Raw genomic sequence first — 19,793 nt, 5'->3', positions numbered from 1 at the left:
TGTCAACTAAATTAACACTGCAGGTACCTGCTCCCCCACTTGCAGTCGGATCACAGCAGGGATCCAAATGCAAGTTCAACCTCCCCACCCGCCCTCCTTGCCTTGCAGCCTCCTGGGACACATCACAGGTCCCAGAAAACTGCAGGAGCATTCACAAAGTGCAGCGCGGCTTGCGCATGCATAGTTGGAAACCGGCCGCAGAACTTTCCATTTATAGAAAATTCACTGGACCAACGTCACAGGCATTCACAGATTTATAGACACAATAATTTCCTATGATCATTAAGTCGATCTAGGAGGCCATAACATGGCATTTTTCCTGAAATACCTCAACCAGAAAACCACCAAATTATGGACACTAGATATCTGTGGTGGTGTGTGTGTGTGGGGGGGGGGGGGGGGGGGCGCGCGCACACACATACATACACAATAAATAAATATATATATACTGTGAGGGATTAGCTCGGTGGTAGGCGTGGATGACTCCTTGGGGAGTGCGTTTTCACAGAGAAATAGCCCAAAAGTGCTTGCAAACAACAGGTTTATGGTTTATTCTAATGGTGTTTTCTTCACCAGGCTGTATGCAGCAAAACATCCAAAATAAAATAAAACAGAAAATAAATCCTTGCCTCTGTGGGCGGCTACCTTCTCACAACTGGAACCTGCCTAGGTGTCTGTCTCCAACCTACCGTCGGGCAGACTTCCTTGTCCTCCAGCGGACACTCAATAGTCCTTTTATAATAGCTTCACAGGGCAACACAGTCCTTTGTTTCTTTCACATCAACAGTTCGTCTTCTCACCTTTGAGACGTATTCACCCTTGGTTACCGTCCCGGGCACACATCACTCCGGGGGGTCTTCTCCCAGGCCCACACATCCTGTCGGGAGGCACACGCTGACTGTCCTCCTGCTCCCAGCCCACATGGCTTCAGGACACAGCTTCTGGAGGCAGCAAACAATAGGACTTTCTCTGAACAAATTATAGAGCCTTAACTCCCTCATTCTGAACAGGTGAAGGCCTTTCAACTTCCTGCTGGCTAGCTCTGTAGCCAACACCCTAAATTAATTAATGGACTTTCTAAATCAGGTAGAAATGTATCTCCTTCCTGTGACTACATTCCCAGATTTAGCTGACTTCCTGTTACAATACATACATATACATACACACACACACACACATATGTGTATATATATATATATATATATATATATATATATATATATATATATATATATATATATATATATATATATATATATATATATATACACATACATACACATACACACATACATACATACATACACTTTTTTATTTTTTATTTATATCAATGTCAAATGGTTTGCAAGTTTAGTTAGAACAGCCGATCTCTCAGTATTTACACACAAACTCCAGCCTCCCCCAATCTTTTTTTCCAGTTTATTTTTGTTTTTTAAAGCAGAAACTTTTATCAGTAAAATGCAGGTCTCCAGTCAGCCTAGCCCAGACATGTCACCACTCCCCTCCCCCATTTATCACTGTAACTTTGTAGCAGACAGAAAATGAAACACAGCAGCAGCTGATATGTGTCTGCCATTTGTGAACGCAACCAAAACATGCACAAGCACCAGGATCTACATGATTGTGCAATCAATGAGCATCACAAAAGTAGACACTGACCCTGAATAACTTCTGAACAAAATGCAATGTCCTACTCTAGAGAAAGAGGATAAAAGGATTGACAGCAGAAATACTGTGTGCAGGAAGTACATTGTTATGTCAGATACCAATGACTTTATACAGGGAAACACTCGGGGAACAGATGCATCTATGTACATGGTACACTTGAAAGGCATACAGAGTTAAAATTGATGCACAGAAGGTCTTTTTTTAAAACGGTTTAAATATATATGCCAGTTAGTGTTTGAAACTAGTCACCTAATTTCACATATACAGGTAAATCGGCTTTTTTTCAGTGTGATGCAGCCAAGCATTAGAAACCTAATAAAAAGCAAAATGATTTTCTAAGGTCAAAAAAAGGGAGGGTCACACTGGTTAACAGCTCCAAAAATAGGGGTAGCATCAAATCTGTATAGTACAGCAACTACGCAGGGTAAAAGTAAAAAGACCACCGCCCAACAGGCATAGTAACAAATTTTCTCACCATTTTCACCTTTTGAAGTAAAAGCTTCTCTAAAACCCATATGAGGAAAAAAATAAAAATGAAAAAGTCAGTCTGGTCAAAGAGTATAAGCATCTTGTCAAAGAGTAATAAAGGATAAGTTCTCTTTGTACCCACTGTCACTTTTTTAAAAAAGCGCATGATTGTGGGGCTCCACCCCCACAGCTGCATCATTCATTCACTGTTTCCTGACAAGTACCGTCTGTCACCACGTCAGATAGACGTTCTAATGGGCTGCAAGGGCACCGATGAGTCCATCGACATGTCCTGCAGAAAAAAGCCCTACAGAGGCACGGGCTGAAAGCTGCAGGACATGTCTGCAGAAGCCTACCTTGCATACGTGATCTACTATTAGTGGGTGCAATGTTTTCTAGGCTCATGATGGAGAAATTATTGAATGCACATTTTTTTCTGCAAAAATATGTGCATTTATTTTTTTCCATAAAGGCAAACTTCTCTTCTTAGGAGACTGGAATTTGTGCACAGTGGAAGTAGACCAAATAAGCAAGACCCCGTCTGAACTCCATTATCTCAAATGCAAAAACAAGCAAAAGCCAGATGCTCAAATTTACCATTTCAAATGGCAGACAGTGCTTTAAAGATTATGTAAACCCAACATTTCGTATTCCTGATGTACCATGCATTTGGATAAAAAGTATTCTGTTCTCTTTGTATGGTGTTACTGCCAGTCCCTCTGCTTCCCAATTAAAAACTGACCACACTAAGCAGAACACACCTGGTCGGTTCTCTAGCTATGCTGGGAGCTCAGCCTGCTCTCCTCCAATGATCAGGCTTGTCGACACCACCCCAAATTATATACACAAGACCCTTTGGATCTATTATAGAGCTTAAGGGAAAACCCCACAAAAATCAACAGGGGGGCACGAGTCCCTTATCCAGGCACATGCAGCCTCGCAGGCCAATATGTGCATTAAAAAGACTTGTCAAAAAAAATAAAAATCATAGTTTAGATGACTTTATTTGATAATTCCCTCCAGATAAAGAGTCTGGTATAAAATTGGGGGTGGGGGGGGGGGGGGTGTCAGCCTTTAAATTCATTCCTTTTTGTGTTTATACAGTACAAAAGCTTTACGCAGGTGTTTAGAAATGCAGTAATGTAAGAATGTTTTCCAAAATATAGATTTGTATTGTTTATTTTTATCAATTTACAAAATGCAAGTGAGCAAAAAGATCTAAGGCCAGTTCACACAATAGAAAACGCAGTCCGGATACTTATCGGCATGTGCGTATTTGATGCAGTCCAGTGCATTTTTTCTTAACCTCAAGGACGTGCATTCTGGTGTGTTCTACAGCGTTCTAGTACAGTCCAGTGCAGGAAAAATGTGGCATGTTCTACTTTTATCTGGAACTGCAAGCACTGGTGGGAACTATGCCATTGGAAACCATATACCTATTTCCATGTGTTTTTGATGCAGAAAAAAAAAAATCCACTGGGCTGCATGTGGTGTGAACTGGCTCTAAATCAAATATTTGGTGTGACTACCCTTTGGTTTCAAACTAGCAAAAGTTCTTACACTTGCGTAACATCAGGGATTTTGTAGGATTAGAGTCAGGTGTATGATCAAATTATACCAAGCAGGTGATAAGGTCATATGTAGGCTGAAAAAAAAAAAAAAAAATAGCCATCAACTGAAACAGAAACAGCTGTGTAAAAGACTTAAAACCAAGTGAGAAACAGCCAAACTGCAACTAAGGGGAGGCTGTTTCATGTCACAGATCTTACACCATGGCAAGACCACAAAACACAAGGTAGTTCTACAGCATCAGCAAGGTCTCTGCCAGGCAAAGAGTTCAAAGCAGACAGACTAGGGTTTCAAGATGTGCTTTTTTAAGCTCTTTTGAAGAAGCACAATGAAACAGGCAATGTTGATGGCCAAAGACACAGTGGTCCACAAAGGAAATTTAATGCAGCAGATGAAATTCATTCATACATACATGCTTACTTCCCTTTGACATCAGATGTCCAGCAGTTCCATCAGGATAAAACTGGCAGAAACCAGTGGGACCTAGGTACACCCATCTACTGTTCTGAAAAGTCTGGCCAGAAGTGGTCTTCATGGAAGAATTGCGGCAAAAAAGCCATACCGCCAATGTGAAAACAAGGCTAAGCGACTCAACTATGCCCAAAAACATAGGAAGCTGGGTGCAGAAAAGCTGCAGGTGCTTTGAGGACCAAGAAATCAAAATCTAAAATATTTGGCTGTAGCAGGAGGCAGTTTGCGGAAGCGATGGAGAGCGGTACAATAATGAGAGTTTGCGGGCAACAGTGAAGAATGGTGGAAGTTACTTCCAAGTTTGGGGCCACATTTCTGCAAATGGAGTTGGAGGTTTGGTCAAGATCAATGGTGTCCTCAATGCTGAGAAAAACAAGCAGATACTTATCCCTCATGCCATACCATCAGGGAGGTGTGTGATTGGCCCCACATTTATTCTGCAGCAGGACAATGACCCCAAACATACAGCAAATGTCATTATGCACTATCTTCAATGAAAAGATAGAGAATAGAATTATTGCTCTCGCTCTGGCGATCGCGGCGATACATGTGTGGTTTGAACACTGTTTTCATTTGCGGGTGCGACACATATGCATTGTCTTTTGCGCGGGAGCTCACGGCGACGGTGGCGCTTTATTTTATTTTTAGTACCGTTTAAAAAAAAAAAAAAATCACTTTTATTGCTGTCACAAGGAACGTAAACATCCCTTGTGACAGTAATAGGCAGTGACAGGTAATCTTTATGGAGGGATCAGGGGTCTAAGAGTCCCCAGACCCCTCCACTGCACTTCAAAGTATTCAAAATGCCAAAATTTGCATTTTTGAATACTGACAGCTTTTTAAATCTGGCACCGTTAGCCGCCGAGTAAACCAGAAGTGGCGTCATGACATCACTTCCGGGTTAATACATCAAAGGCGAATCAACGGCCACCCGAGTCGTATAGGCTGTTATCTTCTGAAAGCCCACCACCGGCTCTAAGAACGGTACAACCACTTCTCTGAGGAGACGTACAGGTAGGTCGTTTTGCGGGAAGTGGTTAAAGAATAAGTCCCTGCATCTATAGACCTCCATGATCTAACACCAACCCATCTAGCCCTGTAAAGAAGAAATCGGTGTACATATCTTTTTTTTTTAAGCCGTTCTGAGCCGATCTTCAGCTCTCTATTCTGCAGAGGACACAGCAGACAACAGCTGTAAAATTAATGGGACTTACTATGGGGCTTCCATTGTTAGTTGTGTCCTCTGCACCCTCCTCCACAGCAAAGCCGTGGTTGACAGCTCAGCGCAGGATGGGTCAGCTTCAAAAAAGGTAATTTTACTGGATTTCTTCTTTACAGGGCTAGACAGGTTAGTGTTAGATTGTGGAGGTCTATGGATGCAGGGATTTTAGTGTTAAGGGTGGTCTTCTCCTTTAAGATAAAAAAGCCTGTGTAAAGCAGCCACCTCAGCACCCATTAAAGAGGAAGTAAACCCTCCTCAGGAAGTTGTACCTATAGGTAAGCCTATGATAAGGCTTACCTATAGGTACTGTAAATATCTCCTAAACTTGCACCGTTTAGGAGATATTTACCTTTAATGGAGCCAGTGACGTCACTGGCGCATGCGCTCTGAAGGAACGGCTGATCGTGCCGCTCCTTCAGAACCCCGTGCCGTGACCGTCGGCTCCCGCGCGCGTGCGCAGGAGTGACGTCACCGCGGCTCCGGCCAATCAGATGGCCGGATGCTGCGATCCCGGAAGACGGGCGACATGTCATGTCGCCCGTCATACAGGTAAGAGAGCGGCACGGCGGGGGCTCGTTCTAAGGTAAGTATTTCATAATGAGCTAGTATGCGATGCATACTAGCTCATTATGTCTTTCTATTGCAGGTTGTAAAAAAAAAAAAAATTTTTTAAAACGAGTTTACAACCTCTTTAATACTTACCCCAAGCCCCATCTCTGTCCAGCGATGTCTAAGTCACTCAGCCCATTCGGGACTCTCTCTCCTGATTGGCTGAGACACAGCTGAGGTGCCCTTAGCTCCCGTGGCTGTCAAAGTCAGTTAGCCAATCAGGGGGCAGAGGGATAGAACCGCAGCTCCATGTCTGAATGGACACACGGAGCTGCAACTCGGCTCAGGTACCCCCACCATAGCAAGCTGCGCACTCGACAGAAGGGAGTGGCTAGGAGCAGCGAAGAGGAACCCGATTTAACTGTACAGAGGAGGTAAGTATATTGGGTGTGTTTTTTTTTTTTAAACAAGACTTTACAAACACTTTAATTGATTGTGCAGAAAATATAACAATAAGGAACCGAGGCACTAGCCAGCAAGAGAGAAAAATCCAATGTATCAGTGTGAGAATGCAATGTTAGCTCAGAAAGGTAAATATTTGCAATATTGCACCAGAGTAAGATTGTTCTGTGAATGAAGGCTCCTCAAGGGCTGGTTTAGATGTGCTGCTAGGGGGTGGTAAAAGGAAGCGCTTGAGTTGTGTTGTTACCACCCACCTAAACAACGACATGCAGCTGCTCAATGCTGCAAACAGGCCACAGAAAAAAATTAAACCTCATGTCGCATTCAGCGAGCAGTACCACTGCCAAACATGATGCATTTTAAGTGTATGGGGCCACAAGGCAATGCAATTCATACGGTCAGGGTGCAGTAGGTCAGTATTTTCAGGGTTACAACAGCCAGTGAGGAAGAGATCTTTTTGCTGTCTGTCAAATAATCTTTGAAAAGCAACACCGCAATTTTGCCACCCCCCCCACTGCACAAAGCCTTAGTGTGCCTTTACTGATCTCACTGGTGCAGTGTTACAACATAAAAGAGGAAAAAAAAAATAAAAAATTTATAAAACATTGCAAAGTGAACTCATCCTTTAGTGCCGGTTCACACTAAAGCGATCACAGACATTGCATATGATTCGTAGGAAACACTGCTCCTAAAATCACATGCGATATCTGTGCTGTGCGAGTTCAGCCATACAGTTTGTATGGCTGAATTCGCACCGCAATCGCAGTGAGCTTGCACAGGACCCTTTTTTTGCATATGGCAGTGTAAAGTGCCTGTGCTTCGGATGAGATGCGGGAACACGCAGTATATTCGCAGTGTTCCTGCATCGCAATAGTGTGAACCGACTACTGATAAGATAAATACCATAGAAGTTATTTTACTGCAAAAATTCATGTGGCATTAAACCAACAGCTCCACGTCTTAGAATGACCCAGCCAAAAGGTCAGACCTCAACCTAAGAATCTGTTGCAAGACTTGAACATTGCTGTTACCAACAGTGCTTATCCAACCCAACATAGCCAAGAGTCATTCTGCCATAAAAAAAAAAAAAAAACACCTGTAGAGACTTACTCCAAAAGGCTGCAATTGCTGCCTTTTACCAAAGTAGTAACCTGGGTGCAGTTGGCAGGTGGGTAGGCGGAGAGACCAACTGGAATTCAATGCTGCGGGCAGTCATGGGATTTGGTGATGTTTAGAGTGCGTACCCTCCCAAAACGTAAGTTCAGAGAAGTGTCATTTGAGAATAAGTAACCAGGGACACTTGCTTTAAAAAAAAAAAAAAAAAATCCTACTATATAAATAGGAGGGTGTAAATACTACTACAAATGTATTTTCAATTCAAGGTTTTAAACACTACAAAATGTGGGAAAGTAGTGGGGAAGGCATTGTATCATTGGGCTCTATAGTAGTCATCTGACAGCACAATTCTTTCCTCCACTAGAAGCAGAACTAGGCAATAAATCAAATGTCTCTGAAACACTATAATCTAGGCTGCTCACAGTAACCAAGTTATAGCTGTGATTTTAAAGAAGGTAAAGAATGAATGAAAGAAAAATTGCTTTACACAAAATACACAAATTTACTCCAGTAAAGTACAAAACAAATAAACAAAAAGCTGGAATAAGATGCAAAAACATTATGTCACCAGTTCTTTACTGCTTCAGCAACACCGCCATTTTAAGTACTTCTTTTGTAATGGTATAAAAAAAAGAAGAAGAGCGGACAAACCACTGTGGGAGCAACTAACACACTAAAGAGTTTACCTGTCAAGTCGTGATGGATAAGATCAGCAAAGTTTGGGTCATCTCCCCACCAAAATATCCAAAGCTCTCTACGTCCAGGTCGTTGATCCCGTCGCCATACGCTTAGCACATCAGCCTTCAGACAACGACTGAAACTGCTCAATATGGGATCTTCTTCTGTCACTGGAAAGAGGATTGGAGCAGAAGTGGGACCTTGCCATACGTACTGCTTCCATTTGATCCCTGTAAGGTCAGCCTGTGAAGGTAAATTAAACATTAGCCAGAGCAATAATACGAAACCATCCACACACAGTCCACGCGTCTTGCACTAAAGACTATCAACCCAATATCTCAAGAATTTTACAACACAGGAATTTAAGCCTCCATCTACCCAAAACATTGTGTCAAAATGATGTAAAATATTTTGTTTTGTTTTTGGGTCCCATATTTAACATGTATAGCCTTGCTTCAGAAAGAATTATAGTTAGTGTGTAGACCAGGCAGTGTAAAGGCCCATTTTAGTTATCTAATATTTGATGACATAAGGGTGGACAGCGTAGAACTTTATAGTTGCAATATTAACACCCATAATTACATAGGATTGTCCAAGCTATTGAAGTATTAGAGCCGATTCACATTGCAGCGACCCGACTTGCCGGGGCGACCTGCGAGGTCGCGGTGCACAGCGACCTCGGAGAGACCTGCACGGACTTCATATCATTGTAGTCAATGCAGGTCGCTCCGAGGTCGCCCCAAAGAAGCTCAGGACCCTTTTTCTAAGTCGGAGCGACTTGTGTCGCTCCTATTAGAACGGGTCCTGTGCTAATCTATGGGCAGGCGACCCACGGCGACCAGGTCGCCCCAGTGTGAACCGGGTCTTAACATTTCTCTCCAGCTTTTAGTGAAGTTTAAATAGCTTATTTAGACCAAGCTGGTCCAAACAAACTACTTCACTACTAGATGTTCCTGCTGTGTGTAGCCTTGGCTACTTACACTATACAGCTCTGTGTTCCCCTCTTGCAGCGTCCCATCTCTCTCAGCAGTGCTCAGCCATTTACAAATAGCTTTGTATTTTATGAAGGCCAGTTAACACCAGAACATGGTTCAGGAAAGGTGCATTCCGTGCACTTTTCCCACACAGCATTGCACTTGTGATTGACATGCAGGTGCCAGTGTATTGTTAACAGTACTGCAGCACCATGCAATTTGGTGCAGTGCCTTTTTAAAAGTAGTTCAGACACTACTTTTTACAGACAGACGTATTTTACAACCCATTCAAATAAATGGGTTGTCAATATACACAATGCACATTTCCCCACTATTCCTGGTGTGAACCAGTCCTCGAATACAGAGCTTCCAGTGACTGGTTGTGGTGGAGAGGCAGGCAAATTACATTACAATCTCCAACTTAGCCATTCAGACGAAGCTTTGTCTGGCTCGATTTTGTTCCAGTAGCGAGAGGAGAACAGTGTGCTGTATACAGCAAGTAGCCAAGGCTTTATACAGCAGGCAAATCTAGCAAGGACAGATAATTGTTTGTTAGGGTCAGCTTGGTCAACAAAAACTATTAGGCTCCATGTACACGGGACGTTGTTAAAAGTCCCCTTGAATGCTGGAATTTTTAGGACGTTTGAAACGTCCGTTCGGTCGCGTTTGTACCCGCGTTTAGCGGCGTTTGCGTTTAGAAGCGTTCCTAGAGGTCAAAAAAATTATTCCCCTTTAAAATGGAAAAACGCGAACGCTAAACGCGGGTCATCACGTTCGGACGCGTTTGTGCGTTTGAAACGCCGGGAAACACACGTTCGAACGCAAATAATTGCGTTCTAAAAAAACGTCCCTGAACGCAACTGCCTGCAAATGACTGTAAACGACCCTGTGTACATGGACAGATAAGATAACATGTAGGTGGGTTCAGGGGCTTCTGAAAAAAATGCCCAACTGCTCCTAAACGGTCATTTCCAGCGTCCCGTGTACATGGAGCCTAAGACTCCACTAAAAGCTGGAGCTCATCGTTAAATGTAACCTAAGAGAAAAAAAAAAGTTAAAATAGTAATTTCGTATACTGAAATAATCCATAGACACAGCTGGGTCTACAAAGTCCCAAATGACAGCAAGTGAAGTTTCAACATTTTCACCAGACAGACAATCACAAGGGAGAAAATTACAGGAGAGATAAAAAAAAAAAAAAAAAAAATGTAAAAAAAAGTGATTAATACTCCCCATTGCATCACAACGATTTGCAACAAAGAGGAGAATTTGAACACAAACATTAAGAGCCTATTCAGACCTGTGGGCTGCTGTAACATAACTGCAATGCACCCCAATTTAAATAGCACCTCAACACACCTAGACAGCGCACTGCAAGTCCATCTGTGCATTGTGGTACGACGTTATAAAAAAAAAAAAAAAAAAAAAAAAAAAAAAGTCCAGGTCTGTTAAAATCTGTGTTGTGGCTCATGGGCAGCCTTACCACAACATACAAATTACAGAAAGGAAGTGGAAATATCACCACACGTTATAATCTGACTTTTTATCAAGACTAGAATATAAAAAAAACTACCTAAACAATCCAATCTGCATACAGTCAGGCAGACCCTTGCACTACATATGCATTACTGCTATACAGCCTCCAGCATTATTCCGTGAAGTTTTTAAGTGCATGACCCTTAAGCCGGTCATGGATGGTGCCATTTTCTTTCCTGCAAGCAGGGCTTGCAGGAAGAAATTTGCCCAATTCCCCCATCAATACAGTGTTGATGGGGAAATCCCTCCTGTGGAGCCATTGTGTTCTCCCAGTGGAGGGGCAGGAGGAGTCATCCCTGCAGGGAGAAGACACAGTGATTACTGCTAGTGGCTATAGCCCCTGGCAATAATTGCATCAAAAATCCGGCAGGCTGCTTGTACCCAAGCTGAGCATTTAACTTGGGTACAACCAGCCTGCCCATATATGGTTTGAATCCCAGCCAATTCAGCAGGGACCGAGATTTGAATCGTCAATGGGCAGCTTTATATCCGCTGGAGAGGACGTCAGAAAATAAAGAGGATATAAGATACTAGCAGTACGGACCAGAAAGTTTACTTTTCATTTTTGTGACTGGGTGAACCCTATAAGCAGAAAAAGGATGCATCTTGGTGCAAATATTTTGTTTTCATCTAAATGCAATCTCAAGTAGGAGTGGGCAAATCAACAGGAAACTTAATAAAAAAAACATGGAAGCATTAGGCATTTGGGGCTCTTTCACATGATGCCGTAGGATTCAGTTTTTTTTTTTTACCGGGAAGTACGAGAACAGATACTTTTGGTCAAGTTCTTGCCAATACAGAGTATTGATACATTTGCGATGGGATTTAAGCCCATACAAAAACGAATGGGCTCAAATCGCACTGCAAAGAATCACATGCAATCTGAGCAGATATTCGTCACTTTCTTGTCCAAATCACATGCAGTTCCCCCCACCACTTCTGTGTGAACCCAGGCTGGTCATAGTGACTTCATTCTGGGTTCACACAAGAGGGTTGTGGGAAACTGCATGTGATTCGGACAAGAATAGCACCGCATTCCTGTTCAAATCACATGTGATTTTTTTGCAGTGCGATTGGAGCCCATTTATTTTGTATAGGCTCAAGTTGCACCACAAAAGGTATCAGTGTCAGGTGTACAAAAATTTGGGGGGGGGGGGGGGGGAGGGACGGGAAAGGACCACAAGAAAATCACTCAAACGCCCTGGAAATCCTAGGGCGTGAGGATGTGACACCAAATTCAAATATAACCATCCAGACACCCAACGGCGTGCGGCCGGCGAGCCAGGGAACTTAAAACATATGTAAAGGTAAACAAAAAGAAGTTGCATTCAAGGCTCAAACAGAGGTATGTGGTGGATAAAAAGTGTACTTGATTGAAACGGTTTAAAAACTGCAAAGGCAATCAATGAGTGCAAGGTACAGAAAACTCATGGACATTGGATAAAACCACAAAACATGAGGTCCGCCTCTGAGATGACACTAATACCCCACCCACCACCCAATCAACACAGAGCCATCCAAATAAACCACCACCCCAGTGCACCTGCCCACCTCCAAATCCACAGGCTGATGTAGAATATGATAGTTTCTCGTCCTGAAGAAGCGTGCTGCGGTGGAGCTATAGTGGGATAATAGTGTCATCTCAGAGGCGGACCTCATGTTTTGTGGTTTTATCCAATGTCCATGAGTTTTCTGTACCTTGCACTCATTGATTGCCTTTGCAGTTTTTAAACCTGTTTCAATAAAGTACACTTTTTATCCAGCACATACCTCTGTTTGAGCCTTGAATGCAACTTCTTTTTATTTACCTTTATATCAGTGTCAGGTGTCAGAGCATTTGTAGGAGTACGCGTACTCCTACAAATGCTTAGTATCAGCATTGATATCAGTATCGGTGCAACCTTACATTTTTAACTGCACTCCAACAGCATAGCCAGTCATCCTGTGGGCATAGTTCACACTATTGCAGTGCAGTGAAGAAAAAAAAAAAGCATGCTGCATTTTTCTGCAAATGCACAGACGTGAATGCAAATGCATGAGAATGCACTGCAACTCAATGCAGGGCACAAAAAAGCCCCAAAGAAGAACGATGGAATTTACCTCAAAGGAAATGCAAATGTGTGAAGAAATTGCATGTCAAACACAAATCACTGCACATGCAAAAATGTGCAGTTTCTGGTGTGAATGGGACCTTAACTCCTGGTTCACACTATAGTGATGACAGACACTGCATGTGATTCGGAGCGCACTGCTCTGAAAATCACATGCAATGTCTGTGTGATGCAAATTCAGCCATACAGATTATATGGCTGAATTTGCATCGGATTCGGACACAACTCGCACAGGACCCTTTTTTTGGGTCCGCAGCAGAATCAGATCACATGGTGGTTCACACCAATGCTATCCGATTCATGTCCGAACTGACAGTTGGCACTGCACTATGATCTGGGGGTGTCGTTAACTTTGTATTGACACCCCCATTGATTCGCATATGGCAGTGTGCACTGCCTGTGATTTGTATGAGATGTGGGAACCCGCAGTAGATTCGCAGGTTTCCCGCATCGCATATATGTGAACCGGCACTAAGAAACCAGTGAACAAGCACACCTATTGCCAAAAAACAAACAAAAAGAAAACATAAATAAATGCTAAAAACAAGCACCTGGCTGCTTGAATTTAATCCTACACTGCCTGCTACCACCAATCTGCTATCTGTTACTTGACTACTGTGATTAGCATAAAATTAAATAACTTCTAATGCTAAACCTCGAGAGAGAGAGAGAGAAAAAAAAAAAAAAGACAGCAGAAAGAAGATTCTGCAAAGATAAACCAAAAAATATGGTTACTACTTAACCTATATAAAGAATAAGTGGCCTAGCTGGCAGAAGCGCATTCCTGAGCTATAATTACTTGAAAGGCAACAATACAAAAATTTCAAGGTTTACCACTGATCACTTACTAACAGCTGGAATTCAGTCTCATTTTATCTTCCTTCGCAGGGACAAAGACGGGGGATGGGTGTAAATGTGTTCATTTCATTCATCACAACTAGGTTACAGACTGCCAGCATGCACAGAAAGGGTTTGCAGAAACATCACACGCTACAGTTTTACAAGCTACACTAAAGCTGGAACTAGGAGGTGGCTGGCATCAAAGATAACCAGGCTAAGCACTCATCTCCTTTGAGTGGCATTATAAGTAGTGTTGAACCAGTGGTTTGTGTATCACACTATATTGTGCGTTGTATATTACGTTTTGTTTATTTTTGTCAATCATGACTAATCCCAGGAAGACCCACCTACTCAGATTCTCCACTTGTACGCTTCAGGTTTCATGCTATCAAATATTGTGTGCTGCAGGCTGCAAAAGCATATCCAATTTCATAGGGGAAAAAAAATAAAACCTTTAGTACATTACCTATTTCCCTGCCTGGGTAATTAGAGGTTATAGATAAATGTTTCACAATTATTGATTTTAGTAAAAATCAAATATAGAGCACAAGTACTAGACAAGTTTGCAAAACTGTTGAAATTCAACAGCAATAAATATCATACTTAGAAAGAAGAGTAAGTGGAAAAACAAAAAACAAGACAAGTGAATGTGAAAATCTAAACAGCAACAGATTACAACATGAGGGGATTATCTGAGGACAGGGGAAGCTGCAAGAGACAAAAGAATATGAAAACACGGAGATGAAAGCACACTGTTCGAACAAGTCATACATGCCGTGATACCAAAAAGACTTGTGTAGGGAAAACCACAAATCTAGTAGGCAAGTCAGCTATAAAACACAACACACAGCAGATCCTAAAGTCAGGGCAGGCCCAAAATAAGAGCCATGAAAATGGCTGCTTCCTGCCTCCTCCTTCCCAGGCTCCACTCCCACAGAGAGAATAGGAAGGGCTGAATACAGCCTGAGCACTGAAAACACAAGTAACCTTGGATCAGAGGGATTGGGCAGACAGTGCAAAATAAGGTCTGCTGAGGCCAGTCTCTGTGCATTTCAATAGCGATAACCCAACTGTGTGACATTTACAAACATGTCACAGCTTCTGGGCAGACTGCAATCAAGATGAAATAACCTGGCCACATATATGTATAGTTGTGGTTTGCAAAACAAACATTTGATTGTGAACTCATGAGCAGGGCCCCCCCTAAACCTCTTGTAACTGTATGGTCTCCATTTATATTGTAAAGCTCCGTGCACACTGACACTATATAAATCTTGAATAATATTAAACGCAAGGCAAATAAAAGAAAGGGGATAGGTGGGTGATAAACCTCCAAACTTCAGATCACAGGAGGAAACTAAGGCTGACCATACACTATACAATCTGATTACACCATCTCCCCTAGAGCTACCATCAACTATGTAGCGCAAGGACCTTTCCAGATTTAAAATGAATTGTTTATTCTTGTCCTCATTACAAAGTTTTGGCAACTCTAAAGAAAGTTGTCCAATCAGAAAGGCCCAAAATAATAGCCATGAAAATGACCGTAGCTCGCTTAAAAAGGGAGACTGCCCAATCAGATCGTGCAGCTCGCTTAAAAGGGAGACTGCCCAATCAGATCGTGCAGCTCGCTTAAAAGGGAGACTGCCCAATCAGATCGTGCAGCTCGCTTAAAAGGGAGACTGTCCAATCAGATCGTGCAGCTCGCTTAAAAGGGAGACTGCCCAATCAGATCGTGCAGCTCGCTTAAAAGGGAGACTGCCCAATCAGATCGTGCAGCTCGCTTAAAAGGGAGACTGCCCAATCAGATCGTGCAGCTCGCTTAAAAGGGAGACTGTCCAATCAGATCGTGCAGCTCGCTTAAAAGGGAGACTGTCCAATCAGATCGTGCAGCTCGCTTAAAAGGGAGACTGTCCAATCAGATCGTGCAGCTCGCTTAAAAGGGAGACTGTCCAATCAGATCGTGCAGCTCGCTTAAAAGGGAGACTGTCCAATCAGATCGTGCAGCTCGCTTAAAAGGGAGACTGTCCAATCAGATCGTGCAGCTCGCTTAAAAGGGAGACTGTCCAATCAGATCGTGCAGCTCGCTTAAAAGGGAGACTGTCCAATCAGATCGTGCAGCTCACCTAAAAAGGGGACTGTCCAATCAGATTGTGCAGCTCGCCTAAAAAGGAGACTGTCAAATCAGACTATGTTGTCCCTTTAAAAAGGGAAATTGGACAATCTGACTATGTTGTCCAAACTAACTGTATAGTTTGATCTCTTTAAATGATCTAATCCGATTGGATGATCTCCTTTTAAGTGAGCTGTACAATCTGATTGGATGATCTCCTTTTAAGCAAGCTATGCTATACAATCTGATTGGACATTAAGCCCCCTATTCACAACAGGCGCGATTTGACAGGTAAAATCACGTGTCAAATCGCAGCCTATTGCCAGCAATGGCACGTCCAAATCAGTGCACCGCTTTCCAAAAGTAGTCCCTGCACTACTTTTGCCAACTTCAATAGACCTGCATGAACCCACACAGATGTCTTTATAAATCGCCCACCCCTCCAAACCAAACAGAAATGCGGCTTTGAAATAGTGCGCGTTCAGGTAAAGTCACACAATTTTGAAGCAGTGTTCGGTGTGAATGAGGGCTTAAAAGGAGATTGTCCAATCTGAAGCAATAACTTGCCTAAAAGGAGGAGACTGTGCAATCAGCAGAGAGAACCAAGAGCAGCTGTGCATGGCAACCAATCAACTTCTAGCTTCAGCTTGTCCAGTTAAAATTTGAAAATGAAAGCTAGAAGCAGATTGGTAGCCAGTGTTTGGAAACTACCCTTATTTACCAACAGATTTGAGAGAAAAGAAAGTAGAGAAGACGAGGAGGACTTTAGTAAGGAGTAGATTGTGGGATGTATCCCCTGATCACCCAGACATGATAGAGGTGTTGGATGAGACCAGTGATCGGTGTGATATTAGATGTACACACACACAGGTCTGCTGATAATGAGTGTCTGTCTCCCCCGATCTACTCACCAGACAGAAGAGGTTGGAGTGGCAATCCTCCAGACTGGCCCCGTTCGGCACAAAGCATGAACTCATCCTCACAGCCAGGGAACACACGCCATTATCCCACCCCGAACAAGAAAGAGACACACACAACACACAGCTGTGAGCAGCCAGCGACCTCCTCCTCCTTCCCGGACACTACACCATCATCCCGATCGGAATGGCTGCACGTGTGATTGTAGGGGGGAGGGGGTAATCGTGCCCTTCTATGGAATGTCCGTGAAAATGGCGCAATCAGCAGCCGATCCGGTGCTTTACAAGCGATGTCTGATCCGTCCCTCCCCCGCCGCTGGTCCCCCTGCTCGGGGCGCAGAGCATGGCGGGAACCGCCCGGACACCGGAGCGCTGAGAGGCCGCTGGGGCCTGCAAGCTTAGGGAGGCGTCTGACACAAAGGAAGAGCGGCGAGTCCTCGCTCAGCCAGACGCGGCCGGTCCCCGGGTGTTTGTCGGCTTCTTTTTCCTCACAGGTTCGCCATTTTCCTCTCCTCCTCCCTGTGTCTCTCCGCTCCTGCGCACCAACGACCCGCTGCTCCCCTCCTCTGGGGCTCGCCTTCCCGGCTCTTCTCCGCTCCCTCTCAGCTCAATCCCAGCAATGGGAGCCGATAACTACGAATAATACGATCAATGTCGGGCCAGCTTTCCCATTTGAATTTACAGATTCCTTTCTTTAATGGCGGCCGTGGTGGCTGCTCGGCCTCTCGCCGGCGATTGGTCAGGGTGGCGTCATGTGACTGGGAAGCGGTGCGGCCGATTGGCTGGTCTAGACTGTAGACTGGAAACTAAGCGAGTGAGAGAGAGGGGGGGAGGTTTGGGAAAGTAGTGACAAGAGGATGCCGCTAGGGGGCGATGGTTGTTGGTGGAGTTCCGCGCCGCTCGCTGGTGATACAGCGCTAATACAAGTCTGCAGCTCAGCCCAGCCTGGGAAGTTATTTTCAGCACATCGCAGCCAGCTAAAGATAACTTCATTGTGCCTTCATCTAGGGGCATGTACCTGCACTGAGGGGCGGCTCCTCTAATGCTTCCCTAAAGGCCCATACACACCAGCAGAAAAACGTACAAAATATACCACTTTTAAAGCGATTGTACCATAATCTGATCGTTAGTTACATAGTTAGTGAGGTTGAAAAAAGACATCAGTCCATCCAGTTCAACCTATGATGTGTGTGTGTGTTTGATGTTAACCCTACATTGTATACCCCTGTATGTTGTGGTCTCTAAGGTGTCCATCTAATAGTTTTTTGAAACTATCAATGCTCCCCGCTGATACGACTGCTTGTGGAAGAGAATTCCACATCCTTACTGCTCTTACAGTGAAGAACCCCTTACGCACTTTAAGGTTAAACCGCCTTTCCTCTAGTTTTAGTGAGTGGCCACGTGTCTTATTGTATCTCCTTTCTCTGAATAGTTTGTTCCTTATGCTAGGGTCACCAGTACAGTATTTGTACATTGATATCATATCCCCCCTCAATCGTCTCTTCTCCAGAGAGAATAAGTTCAGTGCTTGTAGTCTTTCCTCATAGCTGATGTCCTCCATTCCCCTAATTATTTTTGTTGCTCTTCTCTGGACTTTCTCCAGTTCCAGCACATTAGTACACAGCTTTTCCTCCGAAATTATCCAAAGGGACAAATTTCCCATCCGATTTTAATTTATTCAGCACAGTTTATGTCCGAAAATACAATACAAATATAATAAATCACTTCCGAATTTTTATTCTGTCGTACAAGAATTTTTGAACTTTAGTAACCTATTCGTTTTCAATCTGGAGACTAGCATGCTAAAAAAAAAAAGGATGATCATTTGTCCCATAATCCAGGGGCGTAACTACAGGGGTTACAACCGGTTCCCATGCTCCAGGGGGCCTGCGTGGCTCCCCCTGTACACCTGGATAGGAAGGACGGTGGGGGCAGCATGTAGAGAAATCACTGTCCTCCTTTTTCCTCCTGTAGCTGCAGGAGAAAAATGGAGGAGATTGGTTCCTCTGTATTCTGCCCCCGCCACTCATCCTATCCAGTTCACATATGTTCTGCTGTCTCTGGGCTCCTGTGTGCTCCCCTGGTCCCCCCCCTCCCCTCTCCTGCCGGCTGCTGCAGGGGATGTGTCACAATAGAGAACCAGCAAGGGGTCGGTAAATATGTAATTTACCAGCTCCTTCCTTTTCTGAATGGACAGAGTCATAGTAAGTGACATTGTAAAAAAAAAAATGATAAAAAATAATACAATTAAAATACCAAAAAATAAAAACTACTGACACCGGTGGGTGAACTTACAGGATTGCAAAGGTCACACTTGCAACCGAGCCCTGGTATTCCACAACCATTGGGAGGCCACAAGATGGCAGGAAGGGGGCCCACTGCAGAACTTGTGAAAGGTATTTGATCACCCCTGCGATTTTCATTTTTTGCGATTTTAATAAAAAAAAGCGAAAATTTTGCAAAGAATTGACATTTTCTACTTTGACAGTTAAAAAATATCCAATATATTCATTTTTTGTCATATATTTAGGCCAAAATGTATTTAGCTACATGTCTTTGACAAAAAAATTCTCAATGAGCTTATTTTTAATCACTTTAACCACTTGACGACTGCTCACTGTGCCTCTACGTTATCGTCCAGCGACATAGTACTACGTCGCTGGACTCCTCCCCTTGTGGGCGATGCTTGCGCGCAGCCGGAGGCTCGCTCCCGCTGTATTCATTCACAGTGGGAGTCGGGCCAGGGGAGGAGCAGCGGCGATCGCCGCTGCTCTTCCCCGATCGTCGGGGAATCGAGTTTGGAGATCCGCCCCCTTGTGTAAACAGAGCGGGCGGATCTACTCAGTGACAAACAGTGACAGATTGCAGGGTTCAGCATAGCTGAACATGTGATCTGTCCTTGTGTCACTCAGTCACCTCCCCCCACACACGTTAGTAAGCACCAGGCATACATTAACCCCTCCCTCTCCAATAAAATTAACCCCTTCCCTGCCAGTGTCATTTTTACATTAACAGTGCATATTTATAGCACTGATTACTAAAGAAATGTCACTGGTACCCCCAAAAGTGTCAAAAATGTCAGTCAAGGGTCCGATCTGT

At 43.7% G+C, this 19,793-nt stretch overlaps 1 protein-coding gene across 1 annotated transcript in view; it reads right to left on the bottom strand.

The window, feature by feature from the left end:
* The window catches only part of MED13 (mediator complex subunit 13), a 181,548-nt gene extending 164,121 nt beyond the window's left edge, over positions 1-17,427 (bottom strand). Inside the window, exons 1-2 of the mRNA XM_082245707.1 lie at positions 16,689-17,427; positions 8,212-8,446 (exon numbers count right to left, since the gene is read on the bottom strand). Of these exons, the coding sequence (XP_082101833.1) occupies positions 8,212-8,446; positions 16,689-16,754 (301 nt within the window). The 5' untranslated portion in view covers positions 16,755-17,427. The remainder of the gene's footprint in view (positions 1-8,211; positions 8,447-16,688) is intronic.
* Positions 17,428-19,793: the final 2,366 nt, after the last annotated feature.

The sequence above is a fragment of the Pelophylax lessonae genome, assembly GCF_965119305.1.
Source record: "Pelophylax lessonae genome assembly, chromosome: 2".
Classification (NCBI taxonomy): Eukaryota; Metazoa; Chordata; class Amphibia; order Anura; family Ranidae; genus Pelophylax; species Pelophylax lessonae.
The sequence above is the reverse complement of the archived record's forward strand: the minus strand, read 5'-3'. Positions and strand labels throughout refer to the sequence as shown.